This window comes from Rhipicephalus sanguineus, chromosome 6 (genome assembly GCF_013339695.2).
Source record: "Rhipicephalus sanguineus isolate Rsan-2018 chromosome 6, BIME_Rsan_1.4, whole genome shotgun sequence".
NCBI lineage: Eukaryota > Metazoa > Arthropoda > Arachnida > Ixodida > Ixodidae > Rhipicephalus > Rhipicephalus sanguineus.
This window is the reverse complement of record NC_051181.1, coordinates 111,323,401-111,340,601: the sequence shown is the minus strand read 5'-3', so window position 1 is coordinate 111,340,601 and position 17,201 is coordinate 111,323,401. Positions and strand designations below refer to the sequence as shown.

The window sequence follows — 17,201 nt, the reverse complement described above, 5'->3', positions numbered from 1 at the left end:
TGAACTAGAATATATTCTAGTTCACTACAGCCGGTACGTACGTTGCGGAGGTGGCGGAGGTCCGGAGGTCACTCACGTCACTACAGCAGATCTGGTGTGACGTCACTACAACTTTCGTTACCCTTCCTGTAGATCTACGTCAGAGTTGGCGCGCTAGCGATGGGTTTCCATCGGAAGTATGGGCATTTAGGTACACTTTGGAAGTGAATTAAAATATATTCTAAACGTTTGCTGTGTCCGACCCTTCGTGTGGAGTGTCCTTGCATACGGAGGAAACCCGGAACAGGCTTGTTATAGCCTCGAAATTTGATGGCACCACCCCTTTAACTGACAATAATTCAGGGTTCTTCCTGACGTTGCTGCGGCCCTGAAAAACAAGAAATGAAAATATACGCAAGCTTTCTTTTGTCGCATGCTAATTTTCCATGCTTTCTGGTGATACGAATTTCGGATGATACGAATATTTTTGGTGGTCCCGTGAGATTCGTATCACAGAGGTTTCACTGTATACATATATGGTGCATAACGGCGGCGGCATAAACCAGCCGAGGCTGTCCATATAATTGCTATCACAATAATAATAATATTAATAATAATAATAATAATAATAATAATAATAATAATAATAATAATAATAATAATAATAATAATAATAATAATAATAATAATAATAATAATAAGATTAATAATAATTTTCACTACCGCCCACATTTTCTAGGTGTGAGAGAGAAAGTGATCGACTCTTAACTGGTAGAAGTTCGCTTACGGTATAGCTGCATACAGCTCCAAATGGGTATTTTATATGTCAGATCACAGCCATTTGGCACTGAAAGAAGGAAAGAAAATTATTCCGACCGCATCCCGAATGAATCAACGTGACCGTGCGTAGGTGCGAGAAGGCGAAAGCGGTATCGAAGGAAGAAGACATAAATTAAAGGACGTTTCACTCAGCCAACTGGAGAAGCATTGCTGAGCGTTCATTTTGAAACTGCTGTGACGTTGTCAGCTATATCCTTTCATTCTTCAGGGATGAAAGTGTACACATATCATGATGAGCAATTTTCCCTGCTCAAAGCGCTTCCCATTCTCACATCGTTGCGTCTTATATCGTCCGATATAGGTATACTGCCACTCCATTCATTGTCTAAGAACCCGACATTCGGCGAGGGATGGTGGCAAAGCCTATAAGCGCGGACCACTGCAAGTGGCGCGACGCTCTCGGCTCCACGTCTCGACTTCCGGCCGTCAGCTTAACTGGCCGCGAAACGTCGTTTGCGAGCTATTAACACCCGCGAACGAATATATTGATCGCGAGATTGAACGTTGCACGAACGGCTCGATGTGTATAGGAAAGCCCGAGGCACCGAGTGTCAGACGAGAATGGATGAGCAGGACAGAGGTTCGAGAAGTAACCCGGCAGTGCACGTTGAGAAAAAAAATTAAGGAAAGAGGCGGGCAGAGGACGGTGCATCTCTCGAGAATAGAGAGTACTTCCTGATTTACGATGCACTTGCCAAGTCGTGAATCAGAGAGTCATTGCGGCTTTAAAAAAAGAAAAAAAAAGTGTCAGGCGACGGTGGATGGCGAGAAGGAAAGAAACTCTGATCTTACATCTCGCAATGAACTCTAGCGAGTGCATGTAAGTAGCCTGTTCAGAAATGCAGTTACTCCGCAGTGACAGCGCCGAACACTCGCTGCCTCGGTGTTACTGCAACCCCGTGCTTGCCTCGAAGTAGTTCTTTAACGGCATGCGCAGGATGTGCGACTTTGCATACGAATGCAAAGCAAGGAGACATCGCTTCTTACAAGGAGACGCGCTCGCGCCGCTGTTGCGAGTTTTCCGGCGGAATCTGCTTCCGTATAAAGCGTAGACCCGTCATTTGGTATTCTGATGATACCGCGGGGTAACAGTGGCCAGGATTTCTACTCTACGTATACCGTCTCGTCGCCCAAAGGTATTCCGTTTGCCCCGGGTACACAAGATACGGTACAGGTGCTCCCAAGTCCTCTGACGTTTTCTGTGTAAGGGGGGGGGGGGAGAGAGGGCGCTGCGGCTGCACCAAGTATATGCGACTATGCCCTTGAGAGAGGAAAAAAAAATAAAATATAATTAGCCAGTTCTACTCCCTGAAAACCGTCGGAGAGCGAAATTGTAAGCGCGCGTGATCATGTCCATCGTTATCATCATTATCATCATTTTATTTATCATCATTTTAACAGTGATGCTGTTGTAGCTCGCTGTAATTAGTGCGGAGTCACCAGCAAACCATCATCATGAACCGGCACGCACTCTCTTCATGCTCTTCTTCATCATCGTCTTCATCTTCTGCTTCGCTCTCAAAATAGAGGCGCCGACTTCTCCTGCGCGGGATGCAATAACTATGATGGGCGAGAACACGACAGCAGAGAGAGAGAGAAGGAAAGAGAAATAAAGACAGAGAGAGAGAGAAATTCTAGGCGAAAGATTTTTCTTCACGAGGCGAGATTCGAACCCGCCTACTCACCGTCCGAAGGCGGGCGGCTAGCAGAGCACAGCAAAACCTTGTATAGTACAGTTAGCAAGAGAGTGGGAAAGGGAAGTGAGAGAGAAGAGGAGGGAAAGGAGGAGAGACATAACATAAGAAGATAGAGGAACAGAAAAACAGAGAGCACGAAAGGCAAAAAGAAAAGGATAGAGAGAAAGAGAGAGAACCAAAGATAGAGAACGCAGTAGCGTTAAAGAGCTCGCTTCGCAGAAATTCCGGTGTAGGCGTCGGCGTCGGTGTAAGTAAGCCGAGACGTTACGCACAAACGAAGGCGTCTGGTTGGCTACCCTAGCTGAACTTAGGTGTCGAAAAATGCGATTGAAGAGATAAGAGATATAGAGAGATGAATGAGAGACGTGATCGATGCGATAACGCACTCTTGCATCTCGCATATCGAGTAGGAGGAGGGAGAAAACGCGGCGGGCACGATGTAAACCCGTATGTTCGGCCCCCCTTGCAGTGTAACAAAAGCCTATAGCCTTCGAGATATCTTGCGCTGGAGAGGGCGTCTAGCGATTCGACTGTGATCGTAGAGAATGTCTCAATTGTTAGGTGGTGCGTGTGAGTGCTAAGATTACGAACAACAACCGTGCTGAACTTTCTACATTTGAAGAGCGCAACATTAGGGAGTTTTAGCTTGTAACGTATACTTCTTTACGTTACCGTGTTACCGGATACCGGATGGAATCTGCGCATGCGCGAACCTTTACGGAACGTAAACTACTCGCCGCATAGGCTTTACGTTTACGGCCCTATCTCGCAAATCCACCTTCGTTCGTGGCTACTCGCGATATCCGCTTCGCGGAGACTCCAGCCGCCGAGTCAAAATAAGCCGAAGTGCGAGCGCCACTTACGATCACCTTATTTCAGCCGGATTACCGAGGCTAGAGTAGCTAGAGCGACGTCCGCAAACGTGAGAGGCCTAAAGACGCTGACAGGCTGGATAGGTGGCGCCATCTAGCGGGGCCAAGGTGTACCAGGCGAGCACAAAATTGTTATTGCAGAAACATCGGGCATTCTACTCCCAATGTAAATGCCTTGCAGCGGCGTTATTACGAATGAGTTGCCTTTTTAATAATTTTTTCCCTCAAGAACACTAAGCGGAAACAAACGTGTCCATGATTGTGGTTGCGAGAAGCGTCACAAGATGTCGACACCATTGCCTGGTAACTTGGTATTGCTACACCCCTTCGCTTATACCGGGATACTGCACACGCCAAAAACCTCTTTAATATGATTTTGCCGCAGCGTAACTCAATATTATCTAAATTAAATGTAGTTTAAATGCTGTTATCATCACCATTTAGTGGTTTGCGCAAACGTAAAAGTTTACGTACGTACGTAAAGGTTTACGTTTGGGCAGCTAAAAAACTTTACTAAAACTCGAGTTCCGGTAAAACGGTAAACGTAATCCGGTAACGGTAACGTAAAGAAGTATACGTTACAAGCTAAAACTCCCTATTTACTACCTTGCTGATCACGCAATTCAGTGCCGCGAACAACCCTTCTAGCTTAGCGGAGCCGTGTCTTCGCACGGCAGACGAGGTATCGAATACGGCCAGCTTTGTTTACAGACCCGCAGATGGAAGATTCACTTCTCTTAAAATATTCACTGCCCTTGCATACGTTTGCTGAAACTTTCGTTCTTTTTCGCGCCCTCGAGCGTCCGATACGTATTTCGATCTTCAACCGAGAATAACAGGATCGATTGCCGCGAACACACTACGCCCAACTTCTCGACTGGACTGCGTAGCGTACTTCCTTTTATTTCTGTAATACTTCATGCAGTGTTCACTTCATCTACGCATAACGGATGGTCTTCTGTTTCTGAGTCCTTTCGGAAGCCGCATTGAAAAGGAACGTCCACCCGACTTCCGCATTTCCGGTCGACTCCGTACAAAATGGTAAGCCACGAAGGTGGCCAATCCGGTTACCGAGACTTCCTTGTTCGAGGAATAAGAGAAAAAACGCCTTGCATCGCGTCTCAGCCAGCTTACCTACGTTGTAGTGTTCGATATAGCCAGAGAAAGACAGAAAAAAAATAAGCAAGAGGCGCGCGGCAAAGAACGGTACACTGCAAGGCCAAAGGAAAATGGGAAGCAACCTTCCCAAAGCTTTCGTCCTTGTCGGCGAAGGAAATAGTATTGCGTCCTCTGAGCCTGCAAGACGTGAAGTAAACAGAAGAAAGAGAACGACTGAATTGAAAGGATGGATGAATAAATAAAAAAGAAAGACGCCGCGAATGGTAAGGAAGGCTAATTCGGGAGGCAGGCTGTTCCCGAACACACACACACACACACACACACACACACACACACACACACACACACACACACACACACACACACACACACACACACACACACACACACACTGGACGCCTTTGCTCATGGTGCAGCAAAGCCCTCGGCGAAAATAGGAAGACACGTAATACAAAAATAAAAATAAACAAAATGCGCTAGGACAAGAACTTTAGGGAAGGCGCCGAAAGAACGCGATGCGACGGGAAAGCACGGAACAGCGAGAATGCTACGCGCGCGCGAAGCACGAACTATACTCGCGGGAACAAGGAGACGCCTTTCGCGAGCAGAGGCTCGGGAGAATATAAGCGCAACGATAAGGGCCGAAAAGAGACAGCAGGCAGAACCGATTGCTCGAACTTATTTGCGCTGTCAAGTCAGGAAATCGCGTTGAGGCCGAATGCGCGCCACTTTCCGGCGTTTTCTCTCCCTTCTCAAGGTCTTCCTAGAAGCTCAGCCAACTTAGTCGTTACGGGGAAAGGATGGTGCATTTCCCTGTAACGCCTTTCGCCGTGTGTTTCTTCACCCTCTACCTTCGCATGTTCCGAACAACGCTTTTTTGTTGTTGTTGTTTTGCTTTTTTTTTTCCTTTAACCTACAAGTCTTGCCCTTGTTTCTGTCCCAGCCCATTTTCTTCCCGAAACGCTGCTCCCCAGTAAGCCTCTATTTCGCTGCGTCGCAACCTCGCGATTCTGTCCTCCCCCCCCCCCCCTCCTTTTCTTTCAAGCCAAATCATCGTCGCCACGCATGTGTCTGCGTTTATAAACTGTCCCACCTAACCTTTCCTATTTTTCCCCGAAAAGCGTGCCACGTGCCACGCAGCGAAGGCTATACAGTTCGTGTCAGCCAGTCAGCACCCATGATCGATTGTGCAGTTCTCAGAAAGATAGACTGGCTCGCTCATTGTACGCTGTTAATCCCACGGACAAGCTTCTATTCTGTCAGCGTTGCCGAACGAACGGTTAGATTGGGCGGACCGCAGCTTTCCATCCGCTGCACGGAACTAGTCAAACAGAGCGGTCTTTCCCTGCGTTTTCTTTTAAACGGCGTTTCCTTTCTTTGTTTATTATTTTTTAAAGAGCGCATCGCAGTAACCTTCGCACGTTCGCTCAGAGCGCTGTGCTCTTCCATTTTTAACGGACAGAATTTGGAGGGAGAAAAAGAAAACACGGTTGGGAAGAAATCTGAGACCAGGATGTACAGGCAAAATGGCGACGCTTGGTGGCGAGCGCTGGGCGTAGTTGTATATCTGCAACCCGTTGCACACACGCAGCGCGAAGGTAGAAAGCAAAGCAACTGAGATCTAACGAAAGGCAAGAAACGCGAGCTGAGTGCAAGAACGTGTACGGAGAAAGTGTTTCCTTGAAGTTTTCGCCTGCGCTTGGTTGTTTATAGCGTTTGGCCTCCGCTTAAAGAGGCGTGACATACATGGCCATTGCAATTGGCGTCAGAGCGTCCTGTTTGCCACGGTTGTGGGTTTCACCCGTTGGAGGAGTTGCATTCCTTTATCTGTCTTTTTGTTTTGTTTTTGTTTTTGTTTTTTCACTGTGAAGTCGCAAGGCTATCACCTTAGTTTTGTGAAATGGAGGAAAGTAAGAAAAGCGAAAGGATCATCGCGTTTTAGAAATGGATGCCAGTAAAAGAAAAGAAAACAAAATTCAGTTTCAGAAAGCCTACCGGGAAACGGAGGGGGGGGGATGAAAAAGGCTTTCATTGGTCGTCTTCGTGACGGGCATGCAGTATGTGTCCTGCGCATTGGTCCTGCACTTCGCGGCACCTTTCTGGATTTACTCTCGTTATTTTATCTTCGCGAGAGAAACTAAGTTAAATAAAAATTCTCTTTCAACTATGTCTGTTTTCAAACGTTTCAGGCCTTGGTTCTTGCGGTTGCCTCTGTGTATCTTTTCCTTATCTTTCGTGGAGCTTTACCCTTACATCAATGTATACCACTAGCGTTCTTTTATTTTGAGCGCGTTTCCCAGTTTCGGCACCGTCGACATACCGCAACTTTTACTCGTTGGTCATCCCTTGGTTCTCGGCGTGATGCCCGCACGCCGGCGAGCAGGATTGACGCGGCCGTTATGCGTAGCTTCACAACTTCACAATCTGGTCACCTTGCCAACCATCACTTAGCGAATTCGAGTAGCTCCCTTGTTCCCCGAGCACGTATCGTAGAGACCGAGCTATTTATTAAATATATATATATATATATATATATATATATATATATATATATATATATATATATATATATATATATATATATATATATTATATATATATAAAATAAATTTAGTTTTTCTGGAGTACTTTTTTTTTTTTGAAGAAGGAGATTTATTCCAGTGGCCGTTCCTAAAACTTTCCGAAAGGAACATAATCTTTGACGATCCAAGATGAGCGAGAGAGAAAGAGAGAAGGAGCGGTTAAAAAGCTCTGCGCGCACACGTGAAGGTGCACACGTGAAGATACGCAAGTGTAAACTGTCGTTGAGATCTGTCCACTTGAAGCCGACGGTTAGGACTACAGTTCACGCATACTGCAACGAGAGCCTCGCTAAGCAGAGATAAAGTATTCACGTCTACTTAGTGTCAATTCATCAACGCTTTCGTCATTCTTTGTTCATGCAGAAGTTGCTAGAAAGGAACTTTTTTTTTCGTTTATCCCTGCATTCTTTAACCCTTTTCGCTACCGTAAGAAAAAAAAGAAAAACCTGCCAAAATTACCGAATTCTTTTTTCGCTCAATTTGTAGAGTTCTTTCTTTTCTGAATAAAAGGGTACCATTCTTTCAATTCAATGGGGCTTCTTTAGTTCACTAATCGCGTGAAAAAAGATAACTCGAAGGCGGCTTCACCGCATAGCAATACAATTAAAAATGGCAATAAAATGAAAGTCGAGACATAGATGCCCCAACATGGACAAGTTTGGCCATATAGCGTGAAGAAACACAAGTATGACGAGTATACTTATCATCGGTCATCTTGTTACAAGATCTCGTGACGACTACACTCGTCAACGGTAGCGAAATGGTTAACTATGGCTTAGTACAAGTGCTTACTATCTTTTCTCTTTTGCTTCTTTTTTTTGCTTATTTGTGCGTTCTTCAACTACGGCTCAATGCTTAATTTCAGACGATGTAAACAAGTCCAACTTTTCAACACTTGTATAGATGAGCTCACCTTCGCAGAGGTGGGACCCGCCCGGTAGCTCCTCAGCCGCACCATTCCCTCGGTGTGCACGTAGGCACGCAGAGGAGACAGCGATGTGATGAGCACGAACACGCGCAGGCTGACCGGCTGGCCGTGCACCAGCAACGGAGCCGATAGAGCTTGTTGAACCACAGCACGCCTTGTCGAAGCTCTGCGCACAAGGTTGGGGCAGGTAATGCATTTACAAGTAAGCGCCTGAAATAGGCTTACTGACGCAGCAAGATCCTGATTGAGAGTGAGTGAGTGAGTGAGTGAGTGAGTGAGTGAGTGAGTGAGTGAGTGAGTGAGTGAGTGAGTGAGTGAGTGAGTGAGTGAGTGAGTGAGTGAGTGAGTGAGTGAGTGAGTGAGTGAGTGAGTGAGTGAGTGAGTGAGTGAGTGAGTGAGTGAGTGAGTGAGTGAGTGAGTGAGTGAGTGAGTGAGTGAGTGAGTGAGTGAGTGAGTGAGTGAGTGAGTGAGTGAGAGTATTGCGCGTTGAAAGTGGTGGTAACGGTATTTGAACAAAGTGCTCAATCGGTCTGGTTATAAATACATACTTAATAGCTTTTAGTGCGCAATCTACAAAAACACACAGACACGTAGGAAAGAAGATGACTTTTAAGAGCTCGTTTTTCTTTGTTAGACACAATATTAATGAGAACCAACAGACAGTGATGCATAGGAAAGTATAGGGGATGTTATTTGTGTTAATTAGGATATAAATGTGAAGAAAGTAAAGTGGACGAAAAGATAACTTACCGCCGGCAGGGACCAAACTTGCGACCTTAAAATAACGCGTCTGATGCTCTACCACTGAGCTACGGCGGCGGTCATCCTTCCGTCCACTTTATGGGCTATATATGTGCAATTAAACCTGGAATGGTTAGTAAGCGCCGATCGCAGCCATGACGGCGAGTGTGGAACACTTTTTTTCTGCCTGTTGGCGTCACGTAGCTCTTGATCGTTTTACGAGCTGGCAGCTGACCTATAATCCCTCGCATACTACCCGAAGGCATCAAGTCTGCCAGAACGACACCCTTGCTATGAATGAAGGAAAGAAGGTGACTTTCTAATTGTATTGGCTTTCTCATTATAGCAATGAGTTTTCATTATTATTGTGTCTAACAGAGACATGTAAGGCACAGACACCGAGTTCCGACATGCGTCTAATGCCAAATGCCCTGAGTATACGCAGCAAAGCAGCCAAAAGAAAAAAGAAAGAAGAACACGACTTAATCACTCGATCGCACTACCACACGTTCATCTTGTCGTGGAGCGCAGGACGTGGAGTTTATTACTTCCCAAAGGAGTACGGGTGCTGCGTGAGGCGCCGCTACTTCGGAACAATTTCGATGTCCAAGCGTTTCTTTCACGCCCAAGCGATGCGTGGTACAGGAGAGTTAATGCATATTGGCTGCATCTAAAAGCAGCCGCCGCGGCAGGGAACCGAGGTAGTCAGTTTCCTAAAGCTTGCGACATGTGTCTAGCATAAAAGTTTGAGACGACCATGCGCATGCGTGACAATAAAACAAGTCGTTTTCGATGCGTTCTCACAGCGAGAAGAAAAAAGTGTAGGCTCAGGAAATCTATTAAAACGAGAATAAACGAAAAAATAACGCATTTGGCAAGTAAACCGGCCGAACGCAGCTCTGGTGGTCTTTCTTTTACGCGCAGAGTTTTACGATCCAGACTTGGCCCTTCACGGGCCACGCTATGTTATATATGGCGGGTGACTTGTTACTTTTCTTTAGTGATTCGGAACATACGGTGACACTTGCATAATGGGAAGTGCGAAATATACTGCTCCTCGCTAACACCTTTCTGTTCAAAGCAAGAGCCCTGGGCGTGCAGGCAGGAGATGCTCCCGTCCTTGTTGAGAGTTCTTTGAAGGGGTCGGTGTTACGAGATCAGCTCGTGCCATTATGGGTCGAAGTGAATGAACTAATAATAAAAGTGCAAGAGAGAGCCTCTGTCGTAAAGCCACGCCTTAAGAGACAAGCCGTAAACAACGATTATATTAGTTTGAACCCTGTTACACTCTAAGAAAAAAAAAATCTGACTTTTTTCTTGTGAGTCTTGGCTTTAAACGTATATGACTCTTTAAAGAGACACGTGAACTTTCTTTGGAGATCATTATACTTTCTTCGAACAGTTGTGGGACTCACGTTTCTCCAAGATAGAGTTAATGTGCCGCTTTAAAGAGGGTCATACACGTGACAAGTCAGGAATCACACACACACACACACACACACAAAAAAAAAGAGCCAAGCGACTCTTGTTTTTTCTTACGGTATACAAGAAGCATCCAAACGGTGTCGTCTGAGCTTTCAAAGAAAAAGAATTTTTTTGAAAGGCACGTCGCGGCATTGCAATGACGTAAAACGAAGTTACTGCTTAACTGAAGCAGTTGTAAACAAATGAATTTATTTATCATTCATTGTCAGAAACTCTATCAGCAAAAACAGATATTTGTAATACATAGAAATGTGGTAAAATTTCGAGACACTGCGCTTATTCGAAATTGCATACTCATGTATTATATTGACATTTCAGAATAAAGCCTTGTGTCTAGCATATAAATTTAGCTATAAATAAAAATGGCAATGTAAGTTGACGAGTTTTCGGGACGACGCCGGTTTTACGTATAATTAAATGGCGGTTCACAGAACACAAAACAGAAATATACTGAACTGCTAATCTTGCCAGATATGGAGGTGTCCCTAACTTGAGGAAGTAAGAAGTACTGCACGCGAACTTTCCCATGACCGAACACCTTTAATCGTAAGTGCTGAGTCGAACGCCTATACTCCATCTCACCACTACCGTTCAGCAGTGCCAAAGCTACAGGGTGTATGCAAGTCACATGCTTGCGCAGCAAAACACAGTTCCAGATATAATTACCTTACAATTCGCAGGGTTGAGGCAGTTACCCTTGTTTAGCTTGTGCAGATTCACATTAATAAGTGATACGTTTATTCTTCATCGTATTTACGTCGTATCTCTTTCATTGCTGCATCAGTAACTGCCGGTAACTGTGGTTACAAACCAACATGGCAGCGCCCATGCAGACGCGACCGCCCGTTTCGATCCGAATTTGCGCTTGCCACTCGCGCACAGTGCTTACAGCAACAACTAAATTGTGAAATGAGCCATCCCTTTGCGCCAGCTCACGATGAGCACAAAATATCAGGTACGTTCGGTCGTTATTGACGAGATCAGCTGTTTGTCTAGCCACACCTGCTAAGCCTAACATGCCGGGAACTTGATAATGGTTCATGGAAACAGCGCAATGCAGTCACGAATACATTGCTGTCGAAGCGTCAGGACATAACTCTAAAGCAAATACAAGCGTCAGTGTGGAACTTACGCGCCACGCAGCGGACGACGACGGCGTGGTAAACTAGAGGCGGAGGGCACGAACGTCAATGGGTACAGCCATGTTCCTTTTTTTTTTTTTTTCGACGCTGCCGTCCGCTCGCCGAACGCGTGCACGCAGACGCCAGTGGGGCGCTTAGCAAACGACGCGGCACGGATGAATACATAGTGAGCAATTTTCGCCCATCCTATTAGATAAGGGGCCCTGTAGCCTCCACAGTGCTGAACGGAACTTCTGCGATGAAGTATATGCTGGTTTTCTTGACAAAATGTTTACAATGTTAGCGATGTTAAGCTGTGTAGCTTACTGCTTTAAACTGCTACAGAGACAAAATAAATTGAAGCCCTTTTACTACTCGTAGGACGGAAGCCAGCGATTGCGGCTGCGCGTTCTGCGGCAGCGGCTTCACTTGGTTTTCAGGGGCACAACGGTTAAGCGTGAGACAGACGGTACGATTTTCCATGCGATGTGCCGGCCGACGCGGCGGTGGGGGAGAGGGAATGTTGGCTGTACGATGCTATGAAAAGTCACCATTCCGGTTTCCCCTCCGCTGTGTCGGACGTCGAATCGCATGAAAAATCGTCAGGGTGCCTACCGAGTTGACATTTCTAAATTCCCTGAGTTTTCCAGGTTTTCCCTGAGTGAAACAGAACTTCGTTTTATGTCAAGATGGGTAGAGACCATATCGCTCGGTGATGTCACTCTCTAATACGCATATTAGAAAATGAAAACCACTTAATCGCATTTGAATAGTACATAGAACAGATAAACCTCAATATAGTGAAGTTGGTAAAAGCGGCAACTCACTTCGTTATACTATCGAAACTTCGTTCAACCGAAATTCGACCTTTCATGCAAGGCATAGTTACTGAAGGATTAATCTTAAACTGAAAATGCCACAAGAATGCTCGACTAATATGGCAACATGAAAAACCTTTTTTTTAATTTTTTGCGTGAAAAAAAAAAGTCACAGTTTCGCCGCAAGGGCGAAGCAATGAATGCGATAGCAAGAAACTAATGCTATACGAAGTGAGGTTCGCCAATGGATACTCTCAGTTTGAACAGCGCTCCTGCTGCAAAGGCGGCCGAAGCAGCGAAGGAAACTAGCGTGCTTCAAGTGTCGAGCTGTGACACTTGATAGTTCGCGCTCATCTTCTGTTTGTTCGTTTAGCGGCGTCCCTTGAGCTCGAGTGACTTTCGTACGCTCCGCAACATGAGCGCGGACATCATGGTGAAAGCTCGAAACATCCCTCTTCCCCTCACCACGAGAAAACCGCGCGAGCAGACAGCGGAACGGCAAGGTTCTCCCTGCGCAAATAGAAGAAGAAGCGAGCGAGTTCGCCGACGACTTTTAAATGCGCCCGTTGCGCTCCTTGCGCCATCTCGCCGGTAAAGAAGAAACGCTTATAAGCGCCGGCCGTGTCTGAGCCCGTCCAGCGGTAAAGGGTGTGTATATAACGCTCGCCGTTAGCTACGTGGAGGATCTGCGTTTCGTGGCGTAGTGGTTAGCGCCACTCGCTGCGGAGCAAAAGGTCCCTGGTTCGATTCCACGCTTCCGAAGCATTTTTGTGAATTATTTTTCTTTGCGGGTTTATATATATATATATATATATATATATATATATATATATATATATATATACATACTTATACATATAGGGTGCATGACGGCGACGGCAAAATCCAGCCGAGACTGTCCATATAATTGCTATCGTAATAAAAATCAATTTTGTTGAGCCTGAGATGCAGCAATCAGAGTTAGATGCCTTGCCTGATTGTCACATGTAAAGACGAAACAAATGCGGGTTTAATGCACTGTGGAATTGCGCTTGTTCTGCTGCTGCGGGTTGTCAAATCCTCGCGCGTTGCCCACAGCAATGCAACGCCTTTGCTATCATGTTGCCCAACCGAACCATTTTCTCTCCACAAACGCACAACATTGAAAACCATACCACGTTAGAAAAAAAGAGTCACAGTTTCACCGCGAGAGCAAAATAGTAAATCCGATAGCAACAAATGAATTTTATATGAATATAGGGTAGCAGCTCGCTCCTTCAGGAAACGCAGCCGCTGCACTAACACAAGTGCCCTATCTATGCTCAGGGGCGGATTCAGGTACATAATGGGGGGGGTGTACAAAGGCTGAAGCCAACGCTCAGCAGTGCATTTTGGTGGGTCACGCATATTTACAACAGCCCAGAGGGGATTATGGCGGTGCCTAAGAAGCCTTCGTTGGAAATGCATAGGGAAGCAGGAAAGGGTAGAGCAATGAGAGGCAGAGAGCAGGGAAAAGATTCTATTTACCCTTTTGGACAGTGGCAGGCAAAGCAATCTGACAAAGGGGGCAAACTCGACAAGCAGCCTGACAAAGGAGGTGGACGACAGGCACTGAAGGGAGGGGTCGGGGGCTGGCTTGGGGGGTTGGGCAATCGCCGCTACCGCCCCCCTCCCTGGGATCTGCCACTGCTATGGCTTCAACGGAAGGTTTGCAATTAGAGCACAACACCTACAAAGTTATGAGCCGTCTGCTGGTCCCCACTAAAGATACCGGCGCACGCGACCACGCCCGCTGGTACAAAGTACGCACTTCCTGTCGGACTCACGCAGACACCCCCCCCCCTTCTCAACGCGCCGGCTCCTATCTCCATGTGCCCATCGCGCGAATGAGACGGTCGGCTCGTTTCATCTCTGCTTAAGCCTCGTTCGTCGGCAGCGCTCGCGCACTTTCACTCGCACATGGAGCATACGACGCGCGGGGTGATGTAATCGCGATTTGGACTTGATAAGGAAGATCATGGCGAAGGCGAAAAAATCGCGTTGGAGTGTCTATATAATTGCTATCGCAAAAAAAAAGCAATATAGTTGCGGGCTAAGATCGCATGAGAGCACGGCAACAGCCTGAATTACGGCACATCCGATTATGGTGGAAACGTTACTGTTTTCCGACATCGCGCACCGAATCGAGCATGTGGGACCCGTGCCGGTGTCGTGAATTTCGGTCGCCGCTATGCCATGGTTATGAAAATTTTTGTAATTCGGCTTTTTAGCAAACATCCACGAAATTTCAGTCGACCGCCTAAAACTTGTTTCAGCAGTGCCCTCATCGGGAAAAGAAAGAAAGAAAAAAGCTTCCACTTTCTGTGAATGGGCCCGTTAGTTACGCTAGCTCTCGCCTGGAAACTTATTATATTCTTCACGGAGTCCTAAATAGCATCTTTGAAGCTCGGGATCAGAGCGAGTGAGCTCTCCGATAACAGCCAACAAGCGTGTTTTTTCTCGCCGATCGGGGTGGCTTGCCAGATACGAGCCTTGTCGAAGACATCCGCTTCCTGCACGATCGCGATCGCTTGCAAGATAACACAAGCTCGTTACATCTACTGCTACCGCTTCTTCAACTAATCATGCTTGTTACTTGACACGCGGCGATAACAAAAACACCATATCGGGCGCTAACGCACAGCACGCGCGAGAAAGATGACAGAACTGCACCGCGTACTCACAGAACACCCTGACGACATTGCGCGATACGATGTGTCGTGGTTCGCGGTTCCCGCACGCCACGCATTAGCCGGATTCTCTCCTACTTCACCGCTCCGAAGGCGATGACAGCATCGAGGTGCGCCACTTCCCCGCAGCCGCAGCGGCCGTTTGATTTGAAAAATGCGTTCACAAAATATCGAGCAAGCGCTACCCGGACTTTCGTCGCCTTTCAATAAAGTTACTGTGGATTTTCCCTGATGGGAGCACAATTTCCCTGAGTTTTCCCTGAGAATTTCCAGACTACCCAAAATCCCTGAGAATTCCCGGTTTTCCCGGTTTTCCCGGTCGGTAGACACCCTGATCGTACCGTCTGTCTCGCCCTTTAGTGATAAGTGCCTACGCCGCCGAGTTTCGCGATACTTGTGCAAAGGGCATCGGTGGTGGCGAAAAAGCGAGGTGCACCTGTGGCGAGGGGAGAGGGGCGTGGAGTGAGGGGACCGTGTTTGGTGTGGCGAGAGGGCGACGAGGCGATGTGCACTATAGGGGCGAGGGGCACCTAAAATTGTTAATCTAAGCGTCTTTTGTCTACGGACGCGATCCGCCAGAACCTGGGCATAAAGAGTCACGGTGTAAAAATGGTGTCGAGCATTCGTTTTGGATCCCCAGTGAACTGTTCTTGTCAGCGCACATAAGCATACATTCTGCAAGCAAAGGTGAATGACTGTAGTGGTGCAGAAACTCACTGCTGGATGCGAGCTCTACCCAGCGGAGTAAAGATGTCCAGTGCCTCGGGGGCACTCTCTTTGGCTCCGGGGGCGAGCGGTGTAAGCATCCAGTGCGCCGAGTAGCCCAGCGCATCGGCCACGTTGACGAACTGCTGGTACTGACTGGGCAGCACGAAGCACAGGGGCACCAGAGAAGCCTTCATCACGCCTGCATCCAGCAAACACGCAGGGTAAGGTAAATGAGGCAAAGTTAGGCCCAGACAGGACAAATGAGAAAGTAGGGGGTCACAGAGTAGTCATCGATGGAGCCTTATATGATCAAATTTTAGTTTGAACGATAGAGTTTGGTTACAGGTAATTCGAAACTAATGTAGAGTAAGAAAAAGGAGACTGAACAAACATGCACACCGTACTACTTCGTTTATGCATTTTTTATCTTTCTTTTACGCTGTTAACCAGACTTCCACGTTGTGTAATGCGTATATAGCTTTAACTGTTGAGAACGCAGTGCTTTTTCGATGGCTTGAAGCATGGACCTGCACTTTAGCTGTCTTACGGTCTACTGCCCGGTAAGTTCTTCCGAAAGCAACGCGCCCAAGATTTCGGGACAGATACACTTATCTACATCTCTGGGCGGCAGTCCTACCTTAACTGAATGAAAGAATAGGCGAGAACAAAAAATAACACCTGACGAACGAAACTATATCAAGATTGGTACACATTTATACATACCTCAGACGAATCTGAACATTCAGGTAAAGTTTCAGTAGAGTGCCACTTTTGTATGCATATACCCCCGACATTTGAATGTCCTACAACACCGCTCATTACATCCTTATAGGCATAGCAGCATGTGATAGTAACGGTTGTACGGCAATCAATGATCGTAGCACTATTAGCTTACGTTCGCCACAACTGTGGCCGCATTGACACCTACACCAACTACACCCCCCATAGATGACGTAATAAACATATTGAATAAAGACACCCTGCATTCGCTACTAATACTACGTTCTATTGTTACTTCTTTTTTATTTTTTCCCCTCTTCCCCCCGCCTCGTCCGGACTTTTAATAAAGTTTATTCACTCACTCTATCGAACAGTATGTCTAAAGAAGACAGCAGCAATAAAAAACCCCAAAAGACAATCGAGTTTTCGATTTGAAAGCATCCACACAATGGTAAAGCGCTTGTTCCTCATTATTATAAGTGTTTCGAGGATCGAAAGCCACGTCTCGCGAAAGCATAACAAAACGTTTTCCTTGCCTGATAGCGCACGTCTTCTTTGTCTGAGTTTATATGCCCTAGATCTCTAAAGGAGCAGCAGTTCCGCCCATTTCTACGACACAGAAGCCAAATGCACGAATTACACTAGCGGTACGCATTATTTATTTGCTCGACTGTCATCTGTTCTTCTTTCTCGCAAGTTATCGGGCTCACGCATTCGATCAAAAGGTACTACGCCTTTATGTATAACATCGCCGCTAAAGAAAAAGAAAGAGGGAAAGAGAGAGAGCTAGAAAGTTCGAAACAGTCCTGAACAATTGGCACAACAGCGCCGAAAAAGAGGGGGGTGGCGCCGGAAAAGAAAGCTAGTAGGGGCACGCAACGAG

At 46.5% G+C, this 17,201-nt stretch overlaps 1 protein-coding gene across 1 annotated transcript in view; it reads right to left on the bottom strand.

Moving 5' to 3' along the window:
• LOC119396173 (cadherin-like and PC-esterase domain-containing protein 1) overlaps positions 1-17,201 on the bottom strand; it is a 131,255-nt gene that overhangs the window by 47,655 nt on the left and 66,399 nt on the right. Inside the window, exons 7-8 of the mRNA XM_037663263.2 lie at positions 15,608-15,797; positions 8,003-8,183 (exon numbers count right to left, since the gene is read on the bottom strand). Coding sequence (XP_037519191.2) covers positions 8,003-8,183; positions 15,608-15,797 — 371 coding nt within the window. The remainder of the gene's footprint in view (positions 1-8,002; positions 8,184-15,607; positions 15,798-17,201) is intronic.